The following is a 22,139-nucleotide window of genomic DNA, read 5'->3' as shown; positions in this document are numbered from 1 at the left end:
CAAGACAGGAGATTACAATATCTCGGAGAAATGCAAACACAACAACAATCTTAATATGGCAGATGTATTACTGTTTGTCACAACAAATGGATCATTTGTTCTGGCTGCTTGTGCATTTTTTAAATGGAAAGGACACACTCTAAAATCTATAATTAGTCATTACAAAGAAAAAGTAATTTTTCCTGTTATTTTCAGGACACATAAATAACTCAGGACACATGCCTTTAATCCCAGCACTTAGAAGGCAGAGGCAGGTATGATCTCTATGAGTTCAAGACCAGCCTGGTCTATATAGTTAGTTCCAGGACAGCCAGGCTACATAGTGAGAACATTTCAAAGACAAAAAATAAAAAACAAAACAGAGCAAAAAAAAAAAAAAAAATCAGATGAAGAACTAGGCACGGGGTACATACACTTCCATAATTTCATCATCTTGGGGGAGAGGCAGGAGGAAAGTTCAAGCTCACCCTCAAATATATATTGAGTTTCATGCTAGTCTCTAGGAGGTGCTAAATCCAATGGAAAAAGTATTTATTTCCCCCAATACTGTGTTCTATATACCCTACATACAGTACATTAAACCTGAACAAGAATGTATATAAATATAAAATAAGATTTCCTTTATGTAGTATATGTTAATGTTTCAATGTTCAGATATACAACTCTATTCCAAACGATAATCAAACATGGAAAAAGTTACCAATAATCAAAATAAGTCTCCCAATGACTGTCTTCTCCAGAGCAATATTTGCTAGGTAAAAAATGGAGTAGAAAAATAGATACAAAGACAACAAAAGCAGTAATTTAAATATTACATATACATGGGTCAGGTGGGCTTAGCAGGTAAACGTACTGGCTGCAAAAGCCTGTCGCTCAAAGCTAGACCTAGAACCCATGCTTTAAAATATACATGGTGGTGTCCATCTGCAACACCAGCACTCCTACAGCAAAATGGGAGGCAGAGATGGAAGAATTACCAGAAGTGAATGAACCAGCTAGCCTGAAGATGCTGCTTAGCAACAGAAAAAAGAAATTCTGCCTCAACAACTAAAAGTTGTCCACTGACTTCCACGTATGCTGTGGTGCGCGCGCGCGCACACACACACACACACACACACACACACACACACACACACACCAAAAAAAAGTTAATTACACATATAAAACATAAAGTTGAGGACACAATCACTGTGATTTCATTGGCTCATAATAAATTATGTCTTGGGAATTTTCCCCAGGATATTTTCAAAATGTGTTGAAAGTTTCTTCTCTATATTAATCACTATGCATTATTTCACCCACAAAACTAGCTATAAAATACAAAATGCTGAGTTCTATTCTCAGAAACCCAATGGACAGAAAGGAGGGAGAGAGAGAAATGATACCTGCAGCTCATCCTGAAGATTACTGAGCTTCTTTCTTAATACGTCTGTGTCATCCATGGGTTCTTTATTTGACTGTTGATTACTTCTAGCTTCCAGATCTTTGAACTTTTCTTTCCATTTATCCAATTCTAATTTAAAGTACAAATAATGTTATGACATGCAGCAATATGTTTGGCTGGCCATAAATAAATAAATAAGGAAAGAAAGGAAGGAAACAAGGAAACAAGGAAGGAAGGAAGGAAGGAAGGAAGGAAGGAAGGAAGGAAGGAAGGAAGGAAGGAAGGAAAGATTGAGAAGAAAAAAATTAGCAGAGCTTAAAATATACACCAAAATGGGACTAAAATTATCCTAGCAGCTGAACTTTAAGCACTCACCAAATTCTTTCAGATTACCTTATTTGTTTGTTTATACGTATATATGTACAAAGGTTTGTGTGTGTGTGTAAATTTTTCTAACAGCTGATCTTTAAGGAGTCTCAACAAATTCTTTCAGATCACTTTGTTTGTTTGTTTGTACATATGAATGTACGTATGTGTATCACACATATACACAAGGAAGTCAGAAGAGGGTATCAGATCCCCTGGACCTAGAGTTACTGATGGTTGTGAGCCACCACAGGGGTGCTGCGAACCAAACCCCGGTCCTCTACAAGGTCAAAAACTGCTCTTAATCTCTGAGACATCTCTGCAGCCACCCTCACCAAATCCTAGTGAAGAGAAACTACAGGGACTTCTCATGTGCTCAAAGATAAATGTTCCAAGTACTGAGTAAAAATGTATTTTAATCTGAAATTACACGATACAATTATTGAAGTGCTCAAGAAAGAAAAAAGTCTATGAAAATGGCTATGAAAAAATAAAGAACATCATCCTCCAATACACAGTTCAAGGGTTTACTGAGTACTCTCATATTATCACAACACTAATGTGCGATCACAAATGTGCCACATGCCATAAGTCATCACCAAGCACACTTCACAGATGCAGATAATAGGCTAACACAGCAAATGTACAAAATTACATGTTAAAAAAAGTCATAAAAATAAGTACATACATTTCTTTCCTTTTGTACCAGACTATAATTAGTTTAATGAATAGTAAGTGTTGTAATTTTCTCTACATGCTAGAAAAATGGATGATGCTGACAGCAATGGAATCAGAACTTAGTGAGATGAACAAATTAATGCTAAATGCTTGCAGACACAAATCAATCAAATTGCTTTTTCTTCATAGATTTCTTATTTTATGTGGATGAGTGTTTTGTCTACATGTGTGTATGCGCTCCGTGTACATGCCTGGTATCTGCTGAGATCAAGAGGTACTGGATCTCCTGGACTAGAAGATATAGATGGTTGGTTGTAAGCCACCATGTCGGTATAGGGAACTGGACCTAGATTCCCTGAAAGAGCTACAAGTGCTCTTAATCACTGAGTCTTCTCTCTAGCTCCATCATGGAGCATTCTTCTTTCTTTATGATACACAACTTTACTCAGAAAACAATCATTTTCTTCACAGTGGAAAAGACAAGTGTCAAGGCAGTCAAAAATTATGAATTATTATAAACTCTATACCATTTTGAAAAGGAAAATTAAAGCAAAAAAAGTAAGTTTTGAGATGCAGTTTCACTTTACCTCTGGCTAGCCAATCAGCTTCCTCTAGCTTGGCCTCAAGCACTTGGTCTTGTTCTACCTGAGTTTGTTCTTGCTCTTCTAGTGTCAATCTCATGTCTTCAATCACCTTCTCTTTAACACTTAGATCTAAATGTGTGAGAAAAACTGTTGTTAATAGTTCAATTCAAAATATACAAAGAACTCACATAATTTTAATAATAAAAAAATTCAGAAAATGTATAACTGAAAATACGGAAATAACCACTGAAACTTAAGACCTAAATAAATACAAAGGTATATCCAGCATTAATGAAAGATTTTGTTGAACAGCAATCTTCCCAATTAGAACAGATTTAATACAATCACTACTACTAGAATTACATATGTCTTTTATGTAGAAGTGAACAGACTAGTCCTAAAATTCACGTGGCAATGCACAGCACCTAAAAGAGGCAAAAAATTTTTACAAATGAAACAAAAATGGGTGTACTCACACTTCCCAATCTTAAAACACATCACAATGTTTCCATAATAGTGACATGCTAGCATGAAGACAAATAGATCAAAAATTAGAAATGAAAGACCAGAAAATAAATTATCACATTTATAGCTAATTTATTTTTCAACAAAGGGACAAAGATAATGTAAGGTAAGAACAGGAAGCATACTGAACCTCTCCCAACCCCCCCCCCCCCCGAAAGTTCAGGGATCACTGCAGAAGCAGCCGAGTGACATTATGTAAAAGACCTGTACAAAACCAAGTCAGACCAAATCCCAGCGCAGAGAGGGAAACTGGGCACAGAGTCCCACCCACGGCTGACAAGCTATTGGCAACTGTTAACTGCTGGGAAAGGAAAGGTCAGGACAGCCCCTAGTAAGTGAGTATAGGCCCTGGTAAGTAGGCCCTGCTGCAGTGGAAAGCCACACATCCAAACATAAAATGGTAGCACAAAATGACCTTAGAGACAGAGACACACACAAAGTTGGGTGTGGTGATATATTGTGTACCCCAATAAAGCTTGCCTAGGGATCAGAAGACAAAGCTAGCACTATATAAACATAGAGGTCATGCAGCAGTAGCACACGCCTTTAATCCCAGCACTCAAGAGGCAGAGACAGGCAGATCTCTGAGAGGTCAAGGCCAGCCTGGTCTACAGAGAGAGTTGAGTTCCAGGACAGGCTCCAAAGCTACACAGAGAAACCCTGTCTTGAAAAAAAAAAAAAGAAAGAAGAATAAAAAGAGGATATAGATAGGTAGATTATTGAATCTACTCTGGAAAAAAAAAAAGAGAAATAATGGATAAAGGGTAGATTATAGAATCTAGTCTGAAAAGAAAAAAGAAGGGATATAGATATAAGATTTAAAAAGTAGATTATTGAATCTACTTTTAAAGGCAACTACTAGTTTTAAATATGTTATACTGGATTGGATTTTTGTATATTATATACAAATTATGTATATTGATACAAAGTTGAGATTGATTTTGTTAGAAAACACTGTACACATATTTCTAATCTTGTTCAAGGTATTGTACCTATACAGTTCATTTAACAATATAGTGTAAATTGCTAGTCCTTGAAAGTTATTATTACCAACTAATTAGGATATAAGAAATACAAGTTAATAGTCATTGCAATCAAACTTGTAGTCATACTAGGTATGTTTCTAAGGCTAAACAGAAATACATTTTAGATTGACAGGTCATCTTCAAACACTTCAGAGATCTATAGAAGATGGCACTTACCATGTTTTAATAACACAGATTTTATTTCTTTTTTTTTTTTAATGACTATCAGTTATGTCTGCTCCTAACAGCACCAATCTACTTCAGAGAAGATAATGGGCACCGAAGGAACTCCATATGGAGTTTACTTTCTTTGTAGCAAAAGTTAGTCACTGGGCAAGAAAGTGCCCTTGCCTAAACTGCTGACAGTATGCTGTCCAAAATTGACAAGCAGAACACAAAAGAAAGGACTTCTGATCCTTGCCAAGACAAGGCAGGAAGGCTCTTTAAAAAATCCTGCTTCACAGATGAGTCTGTCAGATATGCTAGGCCTGTAGGCTGAAGATGGATGCCCCAATGTTGCAGAGGAACCTTGGGTTAGGAATATCCAGGCAGCCAGCTGTTTCTACCAATTCTCACATTTTTTGGAAGTCGCTTGTTTGCATTTCTTCCTTACTCACTTAATATTATTTCCTTCTCGGGTCTCTAAGGGAGTTGAAGATTAGATAGTTATAGTTTTCCTTGTTGACAAATTCTGAACAGAAACTCACTAAAGAGGTATAAAATGTATATGTTTGAAAGACATCAAAAGATAAGTTTTTGATTGGTAATACAAGTTAAGAAAGAAAGTGAATTAGATACATTTTGGACTCACCAAAATAGGATAGATAATGAAGTATTTTCACTGAATTTGTCAAATGCAAATGGACTAGACATTATTGATATATGTATTGCCTGTATATATTACATAGAGTTATTGTACTTATTGTATATAGTTTTTCTTATATTAGTTATAACCTTCTTTTATTATTTTAAATAAAAAAAAGAAAATGTGTTGATATATTGTATACCCTAGTTAAACATAGAGGTCAGGCAGTGGTAGCAAAATCCTTTAATCCCAGCACTCAGGAGGCAGAGATCCATCCATATCTCTGTGAGTTCAAGGCCACACTGGAAACAGAGCCAGGCATGGCACACACCTTTAATCCCAGCACTAGGAAGTAAGTAAGATGGCAGGGCATAGAAAGGTATCTAAGGTGTGAGTAAACAGGATCTCTCTCGAGGCTGAAGATTTCACAGAGGTAAGGACAAGGCTGGCTTATTCTCTTTCTCTGATGTTTCAGCTTTTACCCCAATACCTGGTTCCGTGTTTTCTATTAATAAGATCATTTAGTAATTTGTGTTACAGTTGGGAGGAACAGGAAAGGTAGGATGGAGTGGATCTGAGAATTGGGAGAACGGTGAACACGATCAAAACATATGGTATGAAATTCTCAAAGAACCAATAAAAATATTTTTAAAAAGTACTGGCCATAACCAAGAAATCAGTGTTGCACTGAATGAATATTACCTATTGCTTTTCTAATAATCAATTTTAAGTTTAAAAGTTATTTAGCAAAATTAATGCCTTTTATTTTTGATAACATATCTTTGGCTACCATCATTTCTACATTTTTAAAGAAAAATATTAACTGTTATTGCAACTATTTACCAGTCAATTTTATTCTAGAAAGAGGAACTTGGTTCTGACCTTTGCATACTCTCTCATACTGTTGTACAGCTTCTTCCATTTTGTGATTATTTAACTGCTCCTAAAAATTTAAAGAATACAATTAAAGGCACATATAAATCAATACTTAATAGTTAATAGTGGGTGTTGGAACACGGTCCAGAAATGGAGTCCTGTGAGGAGAATGTCAAGTGCTTATGAAAACAGTCCAAGAAAACAAGACAAGAATCTTGAGACCTGTTTCTTCAAAACACATAATTGTTCTTGGAATGTTTTTTTGCACCTTGCAGGTGGGTTTACTTCAGATTACTCATTATTGCCTTCTGTTGTTATTTAATTAAATGTTTAAATTATCCTTTATATATCTCCATGGGAAAAAAAAACATGGTTTTGCCAAATGTGGCTTGTCCTTGTGGCTTGAACTCATGAGAATTTTCTCATGTGTCTGAGGCTCTGAATAAAGTTGACTAATGCATGAGACTTTGGTCCACCTCATTCATTGGCTCCATTCTTCCAGGAACCATAGCTTCTAGAGCAGTGAACAAGTAGGTATTAATAAGACCTAGGTGTGGTGGGACATGTATTTAATCTCTGTGAGTTCAAGGCCAGCCAGCCAAGGCCATATAGTGAGACATAGTGAGGCCCTGTCTGAGAAAAATAAATAAATAAATAAACAAAACTAGTAAGATGGGTCAGTGAGTAGGGTGCTTGCCAAGCCCAGGGAGCCTGACTTCTAGCCCTAACACCCACAGAATGAAAGAAAAGTCTCACAAGCTGTCCTCTGACCTCCACATATGCAGTGGGGTATACAAGTGCCATGGCACATGTGCAACCATACGTTTAGTCATATAAACACGTGCACACACAAATAAACAAGTGTAAATTGTTTTGATTAAAAATATAGACAATAATCTTATACTTTTAATATCAGTTATGATTGTTATAACTTTTAATATGTTATACCTACTGAGTATTTTACAGAAACGTGTTCTCACATATCATAAGATGCAAAAAACAAGGGACAATGAAAGTATAATCTATACTAATTACAGGAAAAAATGTTAAGGTCCCCATTATGAAACACAAAATGTAGAAAATATAAAAGTCCTCTATCTAAAAAGCAGTTGCAAGGTCTGAGAACTATCAGGAGACTTAAGGGGAAAAGCTCAATTACAATTCTAACTTTAACCTGTCAGGTCACCAAGACTACACTCTCCAATCTCCCATCAGCTCATCACAGTCTCTACAATCTATTTTAGGATGGATCATTACAGACCAGGCTAGCCTGTCTGAATCTAAACAAAACAAACAATCATATGGTAGTAGGGTCTGGTGGCTTGTGCCTATAATCCTGACACTTGAGAAGTGATGATGGATTAACTTGTGATGAGTCATGGTCTATCTAGGTACAAAGTGACACCCTATCTCAAAGCAACAAAACAAGACAAAATGTTGGTACCGTAAAAAATAAAGACACACATTTTATCAGGCAATAAAATCTACCAGCAGAATGGACTTCAAGCACCATTAACAACATAAATACTACCTTGAGCTGCTGGATGGTCCGCTGTTTCATCTCTATTTCCTGAGAATACTGGTTTTTCTTTTTCTCCAGCTCATTAATTTTAATCCTCAATAATTTCTCTTCATCACGCATTACAGATACCTACAAAGCAAAATTCATGAAGCAAATTGAACATTTTTAAACTTTTTGTTGTTGTTTAAAATTTATGGCCATATCTTCAGGTAACATGCCCTTTAATCACAACAGAAAAGTACAGATACTGCTAAAGGTAAATACATTACTAAGTGGAAAAGTTCAGCACCTTTTTTTTCTATTTCTATTCTAAGCATGCTTTCCCTAACACTTTGCTCTTCCTTACTTACTGTTTCTTTAGAGTCCCTTGTACCCAGCAAGTGGCTTCCTCCTCCTTGCAGGCATAACTCAAGTAGTATTATTTTTTCCTCTCTTCTCTTCTCTAAAGCTAACTGTCAAGATGTGCAGCTTGCCTGCTGAGGAAAGGAGAGGGAAGCAAAAGGGAGGAGAAGGAAGGGGAGGGGAGAAGGTTCTTAAGATGTTTTCAAGTTTCTTTCTCCTTTTTTTTTTTCTTCAAAACAGTGTTCCTCTGTGCTGTCATGGAATTCACTCTGCAGACCAGGCTGGCCTTGAACTCAGAGATCCACCTGCCTCTGTCTCCCAAGTGCTGGGATTAAAGGCATGTACATGTCACCATACCCAGCAAAATATTTTCAATTTCCATAGAAGATACAGGGGGAAAAATACAGAGCAAAGGAAAATTAGATGGTAAGAAGATAACTAGATACATGTACTACCTTCAAGGAAAATGGCTAGGAGAAATGGAATGGGTTTCTCCCTCCCTAATTATCTTTTTGTATGTTACACCTTTGAACTGGGTAACTAAATTCCCTATTTTGAAAATATGTTAGTCTATTACCATAACACATTGAAGGTGCCAAATTCCATTTAAATTAATTTATAGTGAAAATTTGTTATAAGTCACTCTGTATACCCTAAATATTACGTACAAACAAAATTATTTTTTAGAGAAACATGAATTTTATGCTTTTTAAAGAAAAGATTCTATTCTTGTATCTAAAGCATATATATTTTACACACATGCACGCAAACCTTTGAGTGGAGAAAGGTTTATTATCTGCAGCAGGCGAGGATCATGTCAAAAGCCATGATATCCACATATTTTCTTCATTATTAACCTTCGGTTTATTTGTTAGCTGCATTTTCTTTTGTAAATTAATGGCGTTCATCATTTTAAGAAAAATTCAAGTTCACAGATTTCAGTTTAATCCTAAAATCTACATCTAAACTTGAAACCTAAGAGAAAAAAATCTCTACCACATCAAACTGCCCACAGGGCTTCCATATAACCTACCTCCTTCTGTACCTGCTCAATCTGCTTTTTGGCATCAGTGAGTTTCTCTTTCAGCTCAGCATAATCTTCTTCCTTCCTCTGAAGATCTGCTTGGAGCTTCTGAGTAAGAACAGAGTTAGCAGCAAGCTCCTCTTTCAATCTGAAAAGAAAAATGGATCACAAAATATCTGCGTTGTGGCACCACTAGCTGCTTAGGATCACTGTGTGAAATGGTAACAAGTGTTACAGAACTACATCTTTTCACAACATAGAATGTGTAAACTAGCAATGAGTGCTCCAGAGGGCGTCATGGGGGTGGAGGGGCTCTTAGGAGTATCATTTTTTACATACAACTTTAGTTTCTAAAGGTTTATGAAGCTTCACTCATCATATATACTATATTCTACCAAATTAAATAATGTCCAGCTAACTGTTCAAAATTATGTAGAAAAATGAATGCCTGGAACCTACAAGATGACTTAGTGAATAGAGGCACTTATTGCCAAGCCTCATGACCTCAGTTCAATTTCTGGGGCCCACATGTTACAGGAAGGGACTATCTTCCACAGTTGTTCTTTGACCTCTGCAAACATGTGCACATGCAACAGACACACACACACTAACCACAAAATGTGAAGTATTTTACATAGTTGAGATAGTTTAAATAAAACTTAGCTCACTTTTCTGTTTCTCGTCTGCTAGCTTCTCTTTCTTCTTCCTTTAACTGAAGTGACTGTTTCATATTATGCAAGTTATTTGTCAACTGTGAGATTTCTTCTTCCAACTTAGTTTCCTTTTCATTTAAATCTCTGGTGTTTTTGATGTGATCCTGGTGATTTGCTTCAAATTCCTTCACACTTGCTTCTAGATTTAAGATGGCAGATTCCTTCTCTAAAATGACTTGCTCTAATTCAGCTAAGCGCCTACACTCATCCTTTTTGGTCTCTACCATCATTTCAAGTTCCTTTATTTTTGCCTTATAGCACGCAACATCCTGGGTAAGCTCTGAAAGAGCTTGCTCTCTTTTGGCCACAAGCTGTACTTGAACCCCAAGACTAACACTCTTTTCTTGCAGTTCTTCTCTGAGTTGCTGTATAAGACTTTCTTTTTCTTTCAGTTGGTGATCTTGATGCTTACCCTCACTCTCCTTTGCTCGTAGTTCATTGTTCTCATCCCTGTAGCCTTTTACTTCCACCTGTAATTTTTCAATTTGCTCTTCCAGGCCCTGAATCTGATGAGACTTTTCAGAAGAGGTCTTCACAATCTCTTTACATACTCCCCAGATGGTTTCAATAACAGAGTGGAAGGAAATTTCCCTATTGTGCTCTTGAATATGATATTCCTTAACCCATTTGCTTGACATGTCATTATCTGGAAGCTGTAGTGATGTGTTCAGCAAATTATCCCCTTTAGGACCATGTGACAGATCCTGGAGATTAAGTAAATCTATTTTTGAAATATGAGAAGGTGAATCAAGTGACCGCAGTTCATCTATTTTTGTTTGCATTAGTTTTATCTGTGAAACATTGCTTGTGATGCTTCTTGTAGCAGTTTCCAACTCCTGTGACAATTTCAGGATCCTCTCCTCCTGCTCTTGGTTCACAGCTTTCTGCATATGTAACTCAGCAACTGCACTGTCATAACTGGCCTGGATTTGCTCCACCTTTGTCCTCAGAGACAAGTTCTTTTCTTCAGCGACACAAAGCTGCTGCTGCAAACTCACAAGCTGTTCATTTAATTCTGCTTTTTCCACCTTTTCACTTTTGAGTTCATTCTCGCCAATAATTAAAAGCCTTTTTAGTTCTTCGTTCTTTTCTTGTAAAACTCTAATGCCTTCCCCACCTTCTGAAATAGATTGCTGCATTTCTTCACCTTTCTCTTGTTCTTCAGTGATGGGTGGACTGGCAAGCATAAGTCCTTTAAGAGAACATTGGTACTATTTTTATTGCAAAACATAACAAAGCAACAGTTACATACAAACCAGCATTTGCAACACTAGAAACATCAAACTTCTAAAGAAAAACTGAAAAGAACTTTTAAAAGAAAATATGCAGAACTTAATCTATTTATATAAAAAGTGTAGCTCCAGGTCTGAGTTGACAAGAGGTCGAACAAAATAATGGTTGTTACTTCTGAGTAATTACTTTACCACTTCTAGTATTTATTACTTAACTTTATTCCACAGACCTTTATCTAACATTATGAGACAGGACAGAGGAGAGGGAATTAGTGACATTCTAGCAACCAACTATTTCCTAAAGGACAGTTTCAAATTATCTATTAATATCAACAGAATAGCATACAATTTTGATTTTTGAACCGGATTATAAGGCTTTGAACCATTTTACTTAAATGTTTTGATTTTTAACCTGTTTTTGTTGTTGCTGCTGTTGTTTGTATTTGTATAAAATGTATGAGTTCTAGATATGAGTGTTCTTTGTACAATGTGATGCAAAATCTAATCAGTTTTCTTTATAAGTTTAATTTTATCACTTTTGGGTAAATCTTTTTTTTGTTGGTGTTAATCTTTCCCAAAAAATTATTGTAAGCTCTTTATCAAGGTTTACTTTTTGTCCATAATTTGTCAATGTCCTCCTTAGTTAAAGGCATGACAATTTTTGTTGGGTCAATTTTTGTCAATTGACGAAGTTTGAATTTTTTTTTTAAATCAAGTTAGATCTTTTATACGTAAGTTTTTAACTTTTTATTCTGTTTATTTGGTAAAAATACTGATTTTAATATATCTTTTTTTTGTATTAAAATTTCTGTAGAAGAATGTCTAGAGGATAAGATAACCAAAGTGTAATCGAGCTTTGGATTTACATGATCTACATGTCTTTTTTGTACTTTTTTTTTTTAAACCAAGGCCTGCCTTTTTTTTTTTTTTTAGTTTTAGGTGATAATTTTTTTTTGTACTATTTAAGTTTTTGTCACCTTATAAGGTTTGGAACAAATTATTTAGTTTATCATTTTTTACCCCAATAACAGTTTGTAGAAGGGAAATGTTTTTGAATAACCTTTGAAAGTCATTAAGTCATTAACTGATCTCTTTTAATTTGTACCTTTTGGGGTCCAATTTTTTGTAGACCTATTTTATATCCAAAATAATTAATAGAATCTCTTTTTTATATCTTTTTAGGAGCAATTTGTAAGCCCCAACAAGGCAAAATTTTTTTTATCTTTTTAAATTCTTTTTATGTATCTGTATTTGAGTTAGCTAGTAAAATATTGTCCATGTAATGATAAATTATAGATTTAAGAAATGATTTTACTTCCAAAGGCTGTTGTACAAAATATTTGCACAGGGCTGGGCTATTCAACATTCCCTGTGGGAAAAGCCTCCATTGATATCTCTTAACTGGTTGAGAATTATTATAAATAGGCACCTTGAATGAAAATCTTTTTTTCTTTTTTTTTCCTAGGGTATTGAACAGAAACAGTCTTTTATATCAAAAACTATAAGAGGACATCCTTTAGGTAACAAAGTAGGCAAAGGAATTTTAGATTGTAGAGAGCCCACTGGCTGAATTATTTTGTTTATTGTTCTTAGGTCTGTTACAACTTTTAACTTACTAAAATTTTTTTAAATAACAAATACAAGATAATTTTAAGGGCTGGTTGATTCTTTAATATGTTGAGTATTCAGTGTTCTTGTATCAGTTTTTTTAAAGCCTATAGTTTTTCTGTTGTTAAAAGCCATTGTTGAACCCATAGAGGGTTGTCTGTTAACCATTTTAAAGGTAGAGCTATTGGTGTCTTTGGAAGATCAGCAGTTGTTGTGCCCTGTTTTATCTGGATGGCTGGTGGTTGTTCTTTAGAATAATATCACCTAATATTTTTCTCAGGAACGTGTCAGTTTGTGATTTGTTTTTGAGGTTATAGGAATGTTAATCTGAGCATTTTATTGTTGTAATAGATCATGGCCCCATAAGTTTATAGCTATATTAGTCACATAAGGCTTTAATTTTCCTCTCTGTCCTTCTGGACCTATACATTTGAGCCACCATGTATTCTGTTTCACTTGAGATAATGTTTTAATTCCTAACAGCTGAACATTTATTTCCTGAAGAGGCCAATTTGGATGTCAAAATTTTGATGCAATTATTGTCACATCTGCATCTGTGTCTACTAAACCTTTCAAGAAAACATCATTTATTTGTATTTTTTTAAAGATTTATTTATTTATTTATTATGTATACAATGTTCTGCCTGTATGTAAGTCTGCACACCAGAAGAGGGCACCAGATCTCATTCTAGATGGTTGTGAGCCATCATGTAGTTGCTGGGAATTTAACTCAGGACCTCTGGAAGAACAGCCACTGCTCTTAACCTCTGAGCCATCCCCTTATTTGAATTTCTAATTTTGGTCTTTATTTATAGAAGTTTGTCCAAAAAAACTCTTTTATGGTTTTTCTTGAATTTTTTGTTTGCTCTGTTACAGCTGTTTTATCATCCCAAGCAGCCTGGCTTATTTTAATAGGCATTTGGTTATTTAATTGTTCTGAGAAGTTTTTTTTTTTTATGATTACAGGAAAGGTCTGAACTGAATTTGCTGTGGGAGCCTGCATGAGGCCCCTCTGGGAGTTTTTTGAGGATAAAGGCAAAGGATTACCTTGTCTGTCCCTTGTTGATCTACATTTGTTGGTCCAATGTTTACCCTAATCATACTTTTTGTATAATCCAGAAGGGAGGAGCATTCTGTTGTCATTGTTCCTTGAATAAACTTTTTTTTTTTTTTGTAGAAACACCATGTTACATTCTTTTTAAATGACCTTGTTTGTCACAACCAAACATCTGACATTTTTTTCTCAAAGCTTTTGAAATTACTTTTTTTACCCATATAGCATCTTGGTCATGAGACTTAATATTAATTGTGTCCCTGATCTAATCCTCTAAGGGTGCCAGTCTTGTCTTTAATGGCCTGATTATATTTTTGTATGTTGTATTTGCATTTTTAAAAGCCAAAGATTGAATTATTATCTGTCTAGCTTTTGAATTTGGTATCATTTTATTTACTGTTGAACACAGCCTTTGTAAGAAATCCGTGAAGGATTTTCTGGGGCCCTATAACTTTTGTGAATGATTTAATCTTATTTTTTCCCCCAATTTTGTCCCATGCATTTGTGGCTGCCATGTTTCATAGAATTAAGGTTTGATTATCATATAAACATTGTCTTTGTATATCAGAGTATTTGCCTTCTCCAAAAAGTTGATCCTGGGAAATTTTTACATATCTAGTTCTATATTGTTTTTTTATTATCTTAGTCTCTTTCTTAAGTCACAAAAATGTTGGTAACAGCTGTCCTAGAATCCAGAGCACAATTAAAGTGACTTAAGAAAGAGACTGCTCTGGATTCTAGGACAGCTGTTACCAACATTTTTAGTCCTGAGGAATAATCCTATTACAAGTTGACCACAAGTTTAACATTTTCTTTACAAATGGATAATGTATGTCATATGATACTATAGTTTTCTCAAATCTCCTTAAATCTAATATTTTCACTGGAGTCCAATTAGCTTGTACACGCCCTTGAGCATGGAGTTCTTGTAAGGCTACCAGATAAATTAAGTTTGATTGTTTGAAAATAGGCTGTCTCTCTGAAACCATATAATTTAATCTTGAAATAATTTTACCTTTAAATTTTTTTGTTAGAATCTGAATTTTTTTTTGTTTTTTTTGTTTTTTTGTTTTGTTTTGTTTTTTGTTTTGTTTTGTTTTTGTTTTTCAAGACAGGGTTTCTCTGTGTAGTTTAGGTGCCTGTACTGGATCTCACCCTGTATACCACGCTGGCCTCGAACTCACACAGATCCACCTGGCTCTGCCTCCCGATGGCTGGGATTAAAGGGGTATGCCACCACCACCTAACTTGAAATTTTTTACAATTTATTTTAACAGGTTTTTAAAGCTTTTATCTTGGCACTTAAATTGACCAAATTTTTTAATACTAAAATAAGGATAATTAAACAAATAATATTTATAATTAATGTTACATACATCCCATCAACATTAATTATCCTCTCATTTAATTGTTTTATTTTTAGACTGTCTAATGTGTTATTAAACAAAGACCAATATTTTTTTCATTTTTTAATATGAAAAAAATTTTTCCTTTTAACTAGTTTCTCCCTTCAAGATATCTGATATCCTAATTGACTTACCAAGTCTGTGTAGAACAGTAGAAGTTCAAGGGAATTGCAGCTACCTAGTGTGGTGGCAGTCTGAAATGGAAATGCAGAGAGAGAGAGAGAGACAGAGAGAGAGAGAGAGACCCTGCTAGCCACATTTTCTGGCCTGAGCCATATGGGGCCTGAGCCAGATGCTTTGTATCCCCACAAGCAGTCCGGCCACTTGCAGCTCCAGCCGAGTGAAGCTCTGGCTGAGTGCTCCAGTCGAACTGGAGCCCGCAAGGCCACAGCCAAGTGACTTTTTTATGAATTCCTGCCCCACAGTTGGATGCCAAATGTAGCTAAATTTCTAAACGGTCTTATTAAATAAGAAACATAAAGCCAAATATAGGGGTGAAAGCCCTAGCGATCAGGGAAATAGTGATAGCCACCAACCTTACCTCTCCAGTTCTGCAGCTATCAAAAGGTGAGTTACTTTCTGTCTACCCATGCCTTTATTGCCTTGCTGTTCTGCCCTCTCATTGGCTCTTAGCCTAGCTACCTCCTTCCTTGTCACTGCCTGTCTGTACAGACCTCCTGGTCTCTATGGTTGGTACTGAAATTAAAGGTATGTATCACCAAGCTTGCTGTTCCCTAGTGCCCTTGAAAACACAGAGACCCTGCCTGCCACATGATTGGATTAAAGGCATGTGCTACCACAGCCTGACTTCTATGTTTACTTAAAAATGGCTGGCCTTTTTCCCCTTGATCTCCAGGCACGCTTTATTTATTAACATACAAATAAAGTATCACCACATTTCAGAACAAATAAAACATCACCACAAGTTACTATGTTAGTGATTTACAAATTGAGCAACTTATTAAATTTTTTCATAGATAAAAATAGGAGGAGGTTAAAATTCTCAGAAGTCACATAACACCATAAATTAGGACATATGGCCTCACCTTTCACTAACTCATGAGTAAACTGCTAACTCATGAGTAATGATAAGGCAGGTACTAATAGAATCTGGAAAAATGCAGAGGGTTCAACTAATTAAATATGAATGCGAGGTGTGTTTGCAGGCTCATTGTCTACATTTCTAGGTAAGGATAACTCTGCTGGCCCTTACTCTAAGACTAGTATCTAACAGGCTCAAATGAGAGACTCAGTTGGTCAAGTGTTTGCCATGTAAGGAAGAGGGTCCAAGATCAATCCCCAGAACCAAGGGGAAAAAGCTGGGCTTGATGACACACGTATGAAAACACAGCATCGGGAAGGCTTAGAAAAGTGAGTATCTGTCTCACTGACTAGTTAGTCTACCATAATCAATGATGTTGTAGAATAATCCCTCTGATGTGCTACTCTCATTGTTAATAAAAAGCTGATTGGCAGATAGCTAGGCAGGATTTTCAGGGCAGAGAGAATGTTGAGAAGAAGGTCAGTCTGAGGAGTTTCAAGCTAGACACAGAAGAAGCAACATAGTTCATAGATAAGGTACACGAGACCAGGGGTAGCACATAAATGAACAGAAATGGGTTAATTTAAGTTGTAAGAGCTAGTTAGTAGCAAGCCTAAGCTATTGGCTGAGCATTTATAAATAATATTAAGTCTCTATGTGGTTATTTGGGAGCTGGCTGACAGAACAAAGCTGGATGGCAGTCCCAACTAAAAAGTGAACCTACACAATGAGCTACAGGGTCCAGTGAGAGATCTTGTATCAGTCAATATGATACAGAGCTAAAGAGGTAACTCAATCTACAAACTGCTTGTGTCAGGCAAGCATGAGGATCAGAATTTGATCCAGAGCACTCACATAAAAAGTCAGGCCTGGCAACTTGTTCTTGCAATCCAACCACTGGGAAGGCAGAAGAAAGAGTTCAATTTCAGGTCTGATGTTAAGGTTTTCTATTCATTTGGAGTTGCTTTTTGTGCAAAGTGAGAGATCTACCTTCATTCTATGCATGAACAAAGACAATTTCCCCAGCACCATTTGTTAATTAAGCTGTCTTTTCTCCAATGAATATTTTTTATCATCTCTGTCAAAACTCTGGTGGCTGCAACTGTGTAGTTAGGCACTTGTCACAGCAGTAAGTAACTAATATGGGTCAATATGCTCTTATACCATTACATTAGACCAAGATCTATTTCATTTAACATGGTCTAATTTAAAAGCTCATGGGATACAGTTTTCATTATTTATATAATCTTAAGTTTGTAATTTTTGGGGCTGGGTAGATGGTTCTACAGGGAGAGCCAGATTCAGTTCCCAGCACCCAAATGGTGACTCAAGACCACCTGTAACTGCAGTTTCAGGGGACCCATTGCCCTCTTACCACTAAAGGCACCAGGCATACACGTGAGACACATGCATATGTGCAGGAAGAATATTCATACACATAAAAATAAATAAATCTTAAAAATAATAATAAAGTAGAAATATTTGTAACTTACATTCTCTTTCTAACTTAAAAGAGGTAAAATTTTGGTATTGCCTGCTGTACAGCCTCTCTGTATCTTTTTGGTTTAGCTTTGCTGTTTTGCTGACAGTCTTAATATGTGGCCCAGGAAGGCCTCAAGTTCACACACCTAGGCTTGAGCATCCCGGGTCTAGTATCACAGCAACACACCACAATATCCAGCTGCTAATCCCACTTTCTTAAAAGCCAGTGAACCTATTTTCAAAGTTTTTCCTATGTTTGCAATTGATTGCAACTGATACTTTCAATTGCAATTGATACTTTCTTAATTATTTCTCAGAGAATCAGTTTACTCTAAAGAACCTAGCAACCCTACAATCTTGGGATTTGTCCCCATACACTTTTTTTAAAACAAATTTGACCATTTTTAAGTATTTCAAAACAAAAAGGTTTCATTTACAATATTTTTCAACAGACTTTTCTTCTAGCATTTTAAAATACAACTCAAGTACAGTTTTGTTAGTAATATTTGGCTCAAAGTCTGTCAAGCATCCTCTTTTTGTCCAAATGAATAAAAAAATGTAAAGTAGCTGCGTGGTGGTGGTGCACGCCTTTAATCCCAGCACTCCAGCACTCAAGCAGATCTCTGTGAGGTCAAGGCAAGCATGGTCTACAGAGCGAGATGTAGGACAGGCATCAAAACTACAGAGAGAAACCCTGTCTTGAAAAACCAAAAATAAAAGTAAAGTGAGGAAGAGCGAGTAAAGGTTTTTGGAAAAAACAACACAAACTTTTTATGACTGTGTCTTTTACCTAATTAACAGGACAGAATTAAGTATCAGAGAATGATAAAAGCTCAGTATCTAAAACTTTATTGATTAAAGAAAAGACAATTTTACATACACATATTCCCTGATAGATTAGTGTTGTGGAATATTATTTTAAGATGTGTTACATTTGTTTATGCTGTAGAACATTTGTTTTAACGATGCAAAGATATGGTGCATTCTTTTATATTGCATTTGTTTAATTTTGTCAAGCTGTGTTATTCGCTTGTCTAAAACACCTGATTGGTCTAATAAAGGTTGAACAGGCAATAGCGAGATAGGAGAAAGGATAGGCAGGGCTGGCAGGCAGAGAGGATAAATAAGAAATCTAGGAGGAGGGACCGATGATCAAGAAAAGGAGAAGAGGACTCCAGGGGCCAACCACCAGCTACACAGCAAGCCACCGAGTAAGAAGTAAAGAAAGATATACAGAAATAGAGAAAGATAAAGCCTAACGGCAAAATATAGACAGGATAATTTAAGAAAAGCTGGCTAGAAATAAGCCAAACTAAAGCTGGGCATTCATAAATAAGAACAAGATTCTGTGTATTTATTTGAGAGCTGGGTGTCGGGCCCCCAAAAGAATAAAAGAGTAAAAAACGAACAGATTAAATCATGGTTGGTATCTAGGTTTTCCCAAAGCCTTTTCTTGTCAGGTCATTCCCTGCTTGTGAAGCCCCCTGCAGGGAGCAGAAGTGCCAATACCTTTCTTTGCTGGTGGTTCATCTTGCTGAAGAACATCTTCATTTAATCTTTTCCTTTCTGAATGTGTCTGAGTTCTGTTGTTCTTGGGCATTGTAACTGCTTCATTACAAGTTGATTTATTGCTGGTTAAAGATGTATCAACCTAAAACAAAATAATTAAAATCAGTTCTAAAGAAAAAGCTACAACAAACACCAGAACTACTCATATTACCTCTCTTTTTTTGTGTGTGTGGTTTTTCTGAGACAGGGTTTCTCTGTGTAGCTTTGGAACCTTTCCTGGAACTCACTCTGTAGCCCAGGCTGGCCTCGAACTCACAGAGATCCGCCTGCCTCTGCCTCCCGAGTGCTGGGATTAAAGGCGTGCACCACCACCACCCGGCTCATATTACCTCTCATTGGTCTATTCTCATCATTGGTCTGTTCTCAAACTTGATGAAACACTTTGCAAATTGTTTAAGTTTCACCCTAAAATAACTAAGGACTCTGGCAACAGAAAGCACTTAGAAATAAATATCACTTAAGTCACACTCAAAATATTATGTGCTTCGGATGCAATGGAAAAAGCTCATATTGCCAGCTACTTAGGGGAAAGTGGGAGGACTGCTCCAGTACACAAGTTCAAGACCAGTTGGTCAACACAGTGAGACCTTGTCTTTAAATAAATAAAACAAACACACAAAACCTAAAGAGCAAAGTGTGCTCTGAAATGAAATATTAACAGAATATTACACACATATACTTTTATTAATCTATTGCCAATAACCTAGCATGGTAATTGGTAGATGGTAGATAGTGGTTTTTGCCTGAAGGAAATCAGTTTGGGTTTCTCATCCTTATGCTTCCACCTTATTAAAAGGGGTTATTTCCCTCAGGACAGGCTCAAAAGTCAGAAAAACAGAGTAACATATTAAATACTTAAAGAATAGACAACTACAAGGTATAATACAGAGTGAGGCACCCTTGCCCATATATCAAAATATTAAAGGCCACCCAGCCTGGAGTGTGCCTCAGTGGTAGAATGTGTGCCTAACATGTGTGATGTTCTTGGTTCCATCCTTAAAAATAAAGTAACACCTCATGTTCAGAAAATCCAGGGAATGGTGACAAGCACTGAATATACCTTTCTGTCAAGATACAAAGAAGTCTGACCAGTCACCTTGCGATGTCATTCTTGCATGTTATGATCATTGAAAACATATATGTGTGTGTGTGTGTGTGTGTGTGTGTGTGTGTGTGTGTATGTATGTATGTATAGGTGTTTTGACTACATGTACATCTGTACATCACATGAGTGACTGATGCTGGCAAAGGTCAGCAGAAAGCATCAGATCTCCCGAAACTGGAGTTATGGATGGTTGTGAGCTGCCGTGCGGGTGTGGGGCACCAAGCCAAAGCCCTCTGAGAGCAACAAGTACTCTTTACCACTAAGCCAACTTTTCTGTCCCCTAGAAAACCATTTTAAAGAAAGCAGACAGTCTTGGCTATTAGTTTACTCTACATGTTATGGTACTATCCTGTCTTAACACTCCTATAATAGAAAATAATTTAAAGAGGTTTTAATTAAAAAGTAAAAAAAATTAAAAGATTTAGGGCCAGCAAGATAGTTCAGCAAGCTCTTGCCACCAAGCCTAACATTCTGAGTTCGCTCTCTGAGACCCATGGTAGAGTGGTAGAACTGACTCCTGCTGCATGTTGTCCTCTGACCTCTGTATTTATACCTTAGCACACACAGGTGCACCCAAGTATGTACACAAACACACAAGACAGGACTGTTGCTTATTGGCTTGCTCCTTGATAGCTTGCTCAGCCTGATTTCTTATACAACCTAGGACCACCTGCCAAGGGGTGGCATTACCTGCTATGGGATGGGTCCTTCCACACTAATCATTAATCAAAGAAATGCCTCACAGGTTTGCTCACAGACTAATCTAGTGGGGATATTTTCTCAACTGAGCTTCCTCTTCAGAAATGATTCCAGCATATGTTAAGTTGCTAATTGATAATGCTGGATGGTACTGAGTCACAGGAACAAAACATGAAATTAAACAAAATTAGTTTCTTTTCCTCAAGCACTTGCTTTTATTATGTATGTACTGCTATTGTTCATATGTTTAATACAAGGATGTTTTCTTTCAGAAGTTATATACTATGATCTTTAGCATCTCTGAGGATTTTTAGCATCTCATAAATACAATTTCATATTCAATTGGTTCAGGTGAAGATGATACATTTATTTACCCTTTAATCCTTTGAAAATTGTACTATTTTCCAGAGGCTTTGAGTCCTCTGGAACTTGAGCCGAAAGCAGTGGTGGGCCATCTGATGTGGGTGCTGGCAAATGAACATAGTTCATTCTGAACTACTGGCCTATCTCTCCAGCCCCAACATCTGCATTCTTTGCACCACCTTCATTTAAAATCTTTTTTAAATAAGCAGATAGCCATAATGTATGCCCCTTCATTACTCATTGAATTCGAACCAAGAAAAAGTAAAGCTTACATTACCTTACTTGATGTCTTGAGCACTTGAACCAAAGAGTCTGATTCTGTGAAGATAATAAAAAGAGCATTGAATGAAACATAGGCTATGAAATTACATTAAATTCAGGAAAAGAATGTTGACAGTATTAATATTAAATTACAAGATCACGTTTCAGGAACAGCCACTTTCAAACCTTTGAGCAAACTGATGGGTATAGGCTAAACAGTAGAAACACAGTAGTGTCATATACAATTAGGTAGTGCCTAGCTGGTCCACTCCATAAGACATCACTGACTTGCTATTTTTTACCTCTGTTCTTTCACACAGTAAAGAGTAGAGCACTTCACCTCTCTTAAAACATAGATGCTGCAAACGTGTGTGTGTGTGTGTGTGTGTGTGTGTGTGTGTGTGTGTGTGTGTGTGTGTGTGTGTGTGTGTGTGTGTGTGTGTGTGTGTGTGTGTGTTCGATCCCCTTTGGGGA

At 36.3% G+C, this 22,139-nt stretch overlaps 1 protein-coding gene across 1 annotated transcript in view; it reads right to left on the bottom strand.

Moving 5' to 3' along the window:
* The window catches only part of Kif20b (kinesin family member 20B), a 72,711-nt gene that overhangs the window by 19,128 nt on the left and 31,444 nt on the right, over nt 1-22,139 (bottom strand). Inside the window, 8 exon segments of the mRNA XM_028859106.2 lie at nt 1,386-1,513; nt 3,016-3,141; nt 6,250-6,310; nt 7,775-7,894; nt 9,141-9,279; nt 9,800-11,036; nt 19,178-19,319; nt 21,682-21,722. Coding sequence (XP_028714939.1) covers nt 1,386-1,513; nt 3,016-3,141; nt 6,250-6,310; nt 7,775-7,894; nt 9,141-9,279; nt 9,800-11,036; nt 19,178-19,319; nt 21,682-21,722 — 1,994 coding nt within the window.

This window comes from Peromyscus leucopus, chromosome 1 (assembly GCF_004664715.2).
Source record: "Peromyscus leucopus breed LL Stock chromosome 1, UCI_PerLeu_2.1, whole genome shotgun sequence".
Taxonomy (NCBI): Eukaryota; Metazoa; Chordata; class Mammalia; order Rodentia; family Cricetidae; genus Peromyscus; species Peromyscus leucopus.
The sequence above is the reverse complement of the archived record's forward strand: the minus strand, read 5'-3'. Positions and strand labels throughout refer to the sequence as shown.